Source organism: Nelumbo nucifera, chromosome 2 (assembly GCF_055504915.1).
Source record: "Nelumbo nucifera cultivar China Antique chromosome 2, China Antique-T2T, whole genome shotgun sequence".
Taxonomy (NCBI): Eukaryota; Viridiplantae; Streptophyta; class Magnoliopsida; order Proteales; family Nelumbonaceae; genus Nelumbo; species Nelumbo nucifera.
The window spans coordinates 110,390,076-110,399,243 of NC_142650.1; the positions used below are offsets into that span (position 1 = coordinate 110,390,076).

Sequence of the window (9,168 nt, forward strand, 5' to 3'; positions counted from 1 at the left end):
GATCGATAAGGTGAAGTAGGGTCCAACATAATTGATATCCATATGGTTTCGGGTCAGAAATGCTTCATTTCGGACTTCGGATCCAACCACAAGGTCCACAACCATTATAGTATCCCTAATAATTTCGCCACGTGGCAAATAATGGAGATTGATGTGGGAAAAGACTCCAGACTCCCAGTGAGAGAGATTGAATGAGGTAGCCAGGTAGGGCCCGGCATAATTGAAATCCCACAACTCCACAAGTGGTAAACTCGGAAGTCGGAACCACACGTGGCAGAGCAAGGAAGAGAGATAAATGATAAATCTGAAGATTGATGTGTTGAGCAGCAACTCCAACCTTTTTTTTGCAGTTGGCGCTGCCCTTGACTCATGTACTTGTGTCTTTATTGCGGTCTCTGTTTTTCTCTCTTTCACCCCGTTAAAATTCGCAATCCGTACACAATTCTGTGAATTTTATTTATTTTTATTAATATTTTCTTCTTAACAGGATATACGTCGAGATGGTGATTGGTGTGGTGTGGCCGTGTGTGGGCTCTCTCTCCCTCTCTCCCTCTCTCTCTCTCTCTCTCTCTCGGAGTGTCGGTGGGGGGTTTGGTTGAGCTCGTTAGCTGTTCTGTCCATTTCTTCGTTCAATTATTATATTGCAGTGAGGGAAAGGGAGATAGAAGACTAGAGAGAGTGCTCGTAGAAGAGGCGAGAGGGAGGCAGAAAAGGGGACCTTACTCCTGAAGCCGCTCGCGGGCTCGATTTCTTCGTCCCACGGTAGTCTGTCGGATATTGTTGCTGGCTTTCAGGTGCTGCTTCGAGTTTTCTCTTCTTCTGGAGGTTTTCGCGTGAGATTTCTAGAGCCTTGATCAATTTTGGCGCGAAAAATAAATGTTTTTTTTTTTTTTGTCTTTCTGATTTTAGAGAATTATAGCGGATTTCGAAGACATTCTATTTGTTTCTCCAATGAATTGTACTGAGAAGTGAAGTGTGGGTGACTAGCGAGCTCTTCTTCTTTTTTTTCTTCTCCGAATAATTGTGTGTATGCGAAAGAAGATATGTTCAAATGGAGAAGTTGATTCTGTTGGTCTCTTTTTTTTCAGGCGGTGAATTTAGATCTGAGGTTTTGTGAAGTCTGTTTTCTTCAAAGTGGAAGAGTGAAAAAGCAGATTCTTTGCTGCATTTGGTGTGGCATAGCTTTTTCTGAACGTGCTGATGGGCCAAAGATCTCGGTGAAGTTGAAGCCACGTTTTACTTTATCTTGCACGTTTGAGTAGACCGAAGCAGACACCAATGGAGTCGGAAGGAGCAGCAGCGGTTAGTATTGGAATCATTTTCCTCTAATCCTCTCCAGTTACTGATAAAGTTCATTTTGTGCTTATGACTCTATTTTGTCCAACCAAAATGTTCGTTATTTTGTCTTACTGGTGATTTTGTTAAAATTCCTCTTCAATTGTCACTTCTTCATCTGGGTTTGTTAATATTTCTATACTTGCTCGGGTTACCAGATTGAGTGGCTTGATTTGTTCAACCTATATAGTGCTTAAGAAACTAGGGGTTAAGCAGACCCTACTTAGAAAGGAAAAAGAAAGATCGATCCTAATCAGACCTTATACCAGAAATTTCTTATCTGTCTACCGACATCTTTAAAACGAGTGAGATATGATATCATCAGGAAAATATCATATAATTTGTTATATGATATGTTTCTCGTGAGTTTCTATCGACTTTAGAAACAACCTTCATTGTTTCTAGAAATCTCTTGTGAGTTTCTATCGACTTTAGGACTCCAGTTCTCTGAATTGTGTTAATTTTTTATACAGCCAAAGCCTTTGAAGCACCTTGGTGGTCAGGTATGCCAGATCTGTGGTGACAATGTTGGCACCACTGCAGATGGTGAACTCTTTGTTGCCTGTGACATCTGTTCATTTCCTGTTTGTCGGCCATGCTATGAATACGAAAGGAAAGATGGTAACCAGTCTTGCCCTCAATGCAAAACCAAATACAAGAGGCACAAAGGTCTGTTGGAAGTGAGATTTGTTCTTTGTAATGGCTGTTAATCGCTTATAAAATGAAATTAGAGACATGATGTCTTTTTGTGGTTTCCCTCTATTATTTTTAATTTAATTCCAGGAAGTCCTCCAATTCGTGGTGATGATGTAGAAGATGGTGAAAATGTTGATGTGGCTACTGATTACAATTACTCTTCGGTGAATCAAAACAATAAGCAGAAGATTGCAGAGCGCATGCTTAGTTGGCGTATGAACTATGGACGAGGAGAGGACATGGGTCCACCAAACTATGATAAAGAGCTTTCTCACAATCATATTCCCTTGCTCAGCCATGATCAGGTGGTATGCTATGTATATACTAGTCATCAACTTGTCATCATGAAAATTTTCTGTGCACTGACTTCCTTCTGTCCTTGCTTTGTCTTTAGGTTTCAGGAGAGTTGTCAGCAGCATCTCCTGAGCATCTTTCAATGGCGTCCCCTGGAGGTGGTGGCAAGCGTGTACACCCACTCCCTTATCAGTCACGTAAATATCTTCTTCTCTTTCTATGTATACGTTTTGCACGATGTTTATGTCATCTGGAAATCCCTTCAGCTTCAAGGGAATTCCTTTCTGCAGCTAATAATTCTCAAATATTTGGCAATGTAGCCTGGAAAGAGAGGGTTGATGGCTGGAAGGTGAAACAGGAGAAAAATGTGGTTCCGATGAGTACTGGCCATGCTACTTCTGAGGGCAGGGGAGCTGGAGATATTGATGCCAGCACTGATGTGCTTTTTGATGACTCATTGCTGTAAGCTCAGCTCCTCCATTATTTGAATGCCATGAGGTTTTTTGTTTGAATGTGCTTTACAAAAGGGTTGTTTGATCATGCATTTTGTGAACAACTTCTGAAGTATATGGTCATTCCTGCTCAGATCATTTTTTCAATAACATTTGCGTTCACTTGTTTTCTGATTTAAAGCTGAAAGGAGCTATTTTCATTGCTGACTTTCCAATGTAATGCAGGAACGATGAAGCGAGACAGCCTCTCTCAAGGAAGGTGTCTATTCCTTCATCTAGGATAAATCCTTATAGAATGGTCATTGTTCTACGGCTTGTTATTTTGTGCATTTTCTTGCACTACCGTATAACAAATCCTGTGCCCAATGCCTATGCCTTGTGGCTGATATCTGTGATCTGTGAGATTTGGTTTGCTATTTCTTGGATATTGGATCAGTTCCCTAAATGGTTCCCGGTGAACCGTGAGACATATCTTGACAGACTAGCTCTAAGGTAAGGCATTTATACATCTTCAATCATCTCACTGAATTGTTATATTTTCAAAAGGAATGTCATGCTATTTCTGTTTCTCTTCGTCTTTAGATTTCTAATGCAAAGGTCATATTTGTAACAGATATGACCGTGAAGGAGAGCCATCACAGCTGGCTGCTGTTGACATCTTTGTCAGTACTGTTGATCCCTTAAAAGAGCCTCCTCTTGTCACAGCAAATACCGTTCTGTCTATTCTTGCAGTTGATTATCCAGTTGACAAGGTCTCTTGTTATGTCTCCGATGATGGGGCTTCTATGTTGACATTTGAAGCTATGTCTGAAACTTCGGAATTTGCAAGAAAATGGGTTCCCTTCTGCAAGAAGTACAGCATTGAGCCACGGGCTCCAGAATGGTACTTTGCGCAAAAGATTGACTACTTGAAAGACAAAGTTCATCCATCATTTGTCAAAGATCGCAGGGCTATGAAAGTAAAAATTTGTCATTTTTGTATTTTTTTTCCTTCTTTTTCTCTTTTATGAATCATTTATGATGTTACCACTTACCACTTGTATCTGTCTTGCAGAGAGAATATGAAGAGTTCAAAGTTCGTATCAATGGGCTTGTTGCAAAGGCACAGAAGATTCCTGAAGAGGGATGGGTCATGCAAGATGGTACTCCATGGCCAGGAAATAACACCAGAGATCATCCAGGCATGATCCAGGTTAGTCCAATTGACCTTGGAGTATATGACTATCCTAAATATGACTAACATTAGTCCTGTTTTCAACATTTATGTCACCAAGGTTTCCTGATACAAGGAAAGCTTATTATAAATGTAAATATTATGCCTCCAAAATTCACGTTCTTGGAGTTGATCATTCTATGTGAAATATGCATATCTTTTTCACTGCTTCCATATTTGTCCTAATGTGGTTTGGCTTTTGACTTTGACCTGCCTTGTGATTTATTAGCAGTAACAATGTGAAGCTAAATATCTTACTCAAGCTTGAATGTATCTGAAGGTATTCTTAGGCCATAGTGGAGGACTTGATAGTGATGGTAATGAGTTGCCTCGGTTAGTCTATGTTTCTCGTGAGAAGCGTCCTGGCTTCCAACATCACAAGAAAGCTGGTGCCATGAATGCACTTGTAAGTGGTTAAATGATCACTTTGAAGCTTACTTGTATCTGAGCAAATTCAACCTCTGATGGCTAATGTTTATCCTCAATAGGTTCGTGTATCAGCAGTCCTTACAAATGGACCCTACTTGTTGAATCTTGATTGTGATCACTACATAAACAACAGCAAGGCTCTGCGGGAAGCTATGTGTTTTCTTATGGATCCAAATCTTGGAAAATCAGTTTGTTATGTCCAATTTCCACAAAGGTTTGATGGTATTGATAAGAATGACCGATATGCCAACCGTAATACTGTTTTCTTTGATGTAAGTGCCAATTATCCCTTGGAAAATTATTGTCTCACTTTTGTTTTCTCTTTTATGTTGTTACTAAATGGTATCATGTTTGTGTTTGTTGTGGAAATATCCAATCTATCTCTTTGTGACTCTTGACATTTAAATTCTTCAAAAAAGTAGTCAGCCTTATATTGTCAGATTTCATAATTTGTTCTTTCTGTGGATTTAGATAAACTTAAGAGGTTTGGATGGCATCCAAGGCCCTGTATATGTGGGTACAGGATGTGTCTTCAACAGAACAGCTCTATACGGTTATGAGCCTCCTCATAAGCTGAAGCATAAAAAACCAGGTCTGTTCTCTTCTTGCTGTAGTGGGTCACGAAAGAAGAGTTCAAAATCAAGTAAAAAGGGCTCAGATAAAAAGAAATCAAGCAAGCATGTGGATCCTACTGTGCCAATATTCAATTTAGAAGATATTGAAGAGGGTGTTGAAGGTATGGTTGTTAATGATTTGATATTTTTGCCTGACCAAATTTACCTTGTGCACAAACAAGCTATTAAGTCAATTAGAATATACTGACTTGGAGCAATGTTCTGAAAATCATAATCATATTGTAAATCGTAAGATTATTTCTATTTTTATAAACTTGTCAAAAATTAAATATATGTATGCTAAAATACTATACATATATAGAAAGTGTTATTTTAAGTTATATCTACCATATACGTACCTAAAACAATAGAACCTACCACTTATACAATAGAAGTCTAAGATGATATAATCGAGTTTGACTTGAAAGTCAAATAATCCTCATATAATGGCTCTTTATCCAACACATGACAGAAAATAATAAACTCAATATATAGACAAAGTAGAGAACTACTTCTTAATTGAATTGATTTGAATCACAATGAATCGCACAAATCATATAAATCGTAAGATTTATGAATCAAATTGTAAAAATTTTGCAGAAAATGATTCAGACATAAGATTAATTGAAACCCATGGGATTCATTATTCAAATCGTGAATTTGTAAATTGTAAGATTTTAACAACATTGACTTGGAGTACTATTTCTTGAATTCATTAGACATTTTAAGAACTTTTGGTTGAGGAAATTCTTGTATTTTCATTTATTGAAGGATACAAGAAATGGTGATATGCTCTATGATGATTTTGTCCCCTTAAAGAATTGGTTCTTTCTATCCCTAGGGATATTTCTTCAAAAGAATGGAATTTCCAATGCTGGAAGAGGCTTATATGAAAAAGTAATTCTTTTCATTTCATAATGCTCTGCAGCATTTGGATCTCCATTGATATTTATTGCCATTTTTTTAACATGGTTTATCTCTTTTTGAGTTTTTCTTTACCAGTGGCACTTTGAGATGCCTTGTATGTACAAGATGTGAAATTCAAGTTTAATTTTGAGCAGTTAATTTATTTTAGGCTTAGCTAAGATTTTATCTCACTAGGTACCCTTTTGTTTCAGCATACTTAAGGCCATAGTCCAATGTCTGTTTCAGCATATTTATGGTATAGATTTACATAACACTGTCATTGATTATAATAAAAACCCAGACAAGACAAATTGAGCAAAATCTTTGTATTAGGTGCCTGACTGATCTTCTTTTTCTTATCTCTCAAAATAGGTGCTGGGTTTGATGATGAGAAGTCGCTGCTGATGTCACAGATGAGCCTGGAGAAAAGATTTGGTCAGTCGGCTGTATTTGTTGCCTCCACTCTTATGGAAAATGGTGGCGTGCCACAGTCTGCTACTCCTGAAAATCTCCTCAAAGAAGCTATCCATGTTATCAGCTGTGGGTACGAAGACAAAACAGATTGGGGTAGTGAGGTATGTCTGCTCGTGCTCTCACTTCATTAATTGGTTTTCTTATTGAACTACAAGATGCCACCTAAACTTAAGAATTAGAAGAATATTGTTCACTTTATTTATCAATTAGAGCCATGAATGTAATGCTTAGACTGGCTCAGGGCTATCGCACTCTAGATTGGGCTCCAATTTGGATCATCTGTTATCTTTACCAGATTAGTCCTATTTAGTTCCAAATGTTGCAAGAGCTCTTCCAAAGCCAATGCACCAGAATAATGAGGAAGAAAAGAAATTAGCAATCAAGTGTTAAGTTTGGCTGTGTACTCTATGTAATGGAAATACTTGTAAGTATATAAAGTCCAATTAATCTGAGTGAGCTTGGACCCTGGACCTCATCATCAGCAAAATTGCTGAACTAAGCTAGCATTGATTAGAAAAGACAAGATATGATTTCCGTTCCTTTTTCACTCCATGCCTTATTCTGGCATTTTGATTACAAATGCCAAAGTATACCATATTTAATTGCTTCACTTGGGTTATATTTAATGTAAACAAGATTTCCAGTTATGATGGTTTTGTAACCAGCCAACCTTTCATTTCTGTAAAAAGCTGGAAGAAAGAAAATCTTAATAGGCTCAGGAATGCATATAGGGCCCGCTGGCTCGCACAACTCAGAGAACCTGCTTTGTCTGTGTGTTTGTGGTTAAAAACAATATGTACACATGTATTGATGTATCAATGCTTTTGTCTTCCAGGGATGTATCAACATCCCTGGAAGAACCTTAAATATTTTTGTCTCACATCTAATTGATATTTTAATTTTATCTTACTCTCCATCCCCCTCTCTGTGCAGATAGGATGGATTTATGGCTCTGTTACAGAAGATATCCTTACAGGATTCAAGATGCATGCTCGTGGTTGGCGATCAATATACTGCATGCCAAATCCCCCAGCCTTCAAAGGGTCTGCACCTATTAACCTTTCAGATCGTCTGAACCAAGTGCTTCGATGGGCTCTTGGTTCTGTTGAAATTCTTCTAAGTCGACATTGCCCCATATGGTATGGTTATGGTGGAAGGCTGAAATGGCTGGAGAGATTCGCTTACATCAACACCACCATTTACCCAGTCACAGCCGTTCCTCTTCTTGCATATTGTACATTACCAGCCGTCTGTCTTCTTACTGGAAAGTTTATTATTCCACAGGTTGCTACCACTCTGAAAACATTTGTTTCTAGTTAATAGTTTTGATCTCAAGTGCGTGGAATTTCATTGGATCTTATTGAGTGACTTGGCATCTTTTGATTGCAGATTAGCAACTTTGCTAGTATTTGGTTTATATCACTCTTCCTTTCAATCTTTGCTACTGGTATATTGGAGATGAGATGGAGCGGTGTCGGAATTGATGAATGGTGGAGAAATGAACAGTTTTGGGTTATTGGAGGTGTATCTGCCCATCTCTTTGCTGTCTTCCAAGGCCTGCTAAAAGTTCTGGCTGGGATTGATACCAACTTCACCGTCACTTCCAAGGCTTCAGATGAGGAAGGTGATTTTGCTGAGCTCTACATGTTTAAATGGACAACATTGCTCATCCCACCGACCACTCTTCTCATAATCAATCTGGTGGGTGTGGTGGCTGGGATATCCTATGCAATCAACAGTGGATACCAGTCCTGGGGTCCCCTCTTTGGTAAGCTATTTTTTGCCTTCTGGGTGATTGTCCACCTTTATCCATTCCTTAAAGGGCTGATGGGACGACAGAACCGGACTCCCACCATCGTTGTCGTATGGTCCATTCTCCTTGCTTCCATCTTCTCATTGCTATGGGTACGGATTGATCCTTTCACCACTAGGGTGACTGGTCCTGATGTTCAACAATGTGGAATCAACTGCTAGAGGGAGATCAGAGATATGAAAAAAAAAATCTGGTCTGTTGTAGCCTTGTAGGCTTTTTTGTTTTCTTATGTTTTTGGCTGTACCAATCTATTGGTTTCAGAATCTACAGTGTGTATAGATAGGAAAAGAAACAGGGACATGTCTGATGCCATTCTGTTGTTCCATGAGTTGTTTCATAAGTTATTATTACTTTATTTTTGCTCAATGAATGAACACTGTAAATATGAGATGATGCATTAGTGTGCCCAAGGTAGCCACCGTGAGATGAGACCATTGGGTTTCTAGGTAGGATTGTCCAATCAGAGTGACATTGGTGATTCCACGAAATATAACTCACAAAACATCCTTCACAATGTTATCCATCCTGCAGATGGAGTGCACGCCTTGATTTCTTCTTAATTCTTCACAGAAAGCTCTTATTTGTGATAGTAATCGGTAATCTGTGCAGAATGGATCAACTTGCATGGAAGTCCTTTCTCATGGGATATAAATTATCAGATTTAAGGCTGTAAACGGATCAAATAGATTTGGGTATGGGTAAGATCCAAATTTTATTCGTTTTATCCCGTTGATATTGATTACTATTAATTAATTAAAGTGAAAATGATTAAAAGATTATATATATATATATATATATATATATATATATATATATTATTAATAAAATGAACTAAAATGACTTTGTTAATGTGTTTCATAAGAAACTTGAACGTTCAGTAAAAGCACAATATTCAAAATTTCTAACCAACTTTACTAATCTATTCATGCGATTCACGGGATT

General features: G+C 38.2%; 1 protein-coding gene across 3 annotated transcripts; it reads left to right on the forward strand.

The window, feature by feature from the left end:
* The first annotated feature begins 324 nt into the window (after positions 1–324).
* Positions 325–8,592, forward strand: LOC104613001 (cellulose synthase A catalytic subunit 3 [UDP-forming]-like). Of its 3 annotated transcripts, XM_010280677.3 has the most exons (17): positions 334–391; positions 488–794; positions 910–975; positions 1,089–1,302; positions 1,809–2,004; positions 2,119–2,336; positions 2,426–2,522; positions 2,646–2,787; positions 3,003–3,269; positions 3,391–3,736; positions 3,832–3,969; positions 4,271–4,396; positions 4,479–4,691; positions 4,891–5,155; positions 6,312–6,514; positions 7,347–7,697; positions 7,803–8,592. In XM_010280677.3, exons 4-17 carry the CDS (start codon positions 1,279–1,281, stop codon positions 8,385–8,387), a joined length of 3,171 nt encoding a protein of 1,056 aa, XP_010278979.1. In that variant the 5' UTR covers positions 334–391; positions 488–794; positions 910–975; positions 1,089–1,278; the 3' UTR covers positions 8,388–8,592. The 3 variants fall into 3 exon arrangements, with proteins under 3 accessions (XP_010278977.1, XP_010278979.1, XP_010278978.1); XM_010280675.3 differs by lacking the exon at positions 910–975 and having other exon boundaries at positions 325–371; positions 488–833; XM_010280676.3 differs by lacking the exons at positions 334–391; positions 910–975.
* The last annotated feature ends 576 nt before the right edge of the window (positions 8,593–9,168 follow it).

Excerpts from the sequence above, each read along its gene's own strand:
- LOC104613001 (XM_010280675.3), top strand. The coding sequence starts at position 1,279 with ATGGAGTCGGAAGGAGCAGCAGCG. Across the intron at positions 3,970-4,270 it reads ATCATCCAGGCATGATCCAG|GTATTCTTAGGCCATAGTGG; the intron begins GTTAGTCCAATT and ends ATGTATCTGAAG. Across the intron at positions 7,698-7,802 it reads GAAAGTTTATTATTCCACAG|ATTAGCAACTTTGCTAGTAT; the intron begins GTTGCTACCACT and ends TTTTGATTGCAG.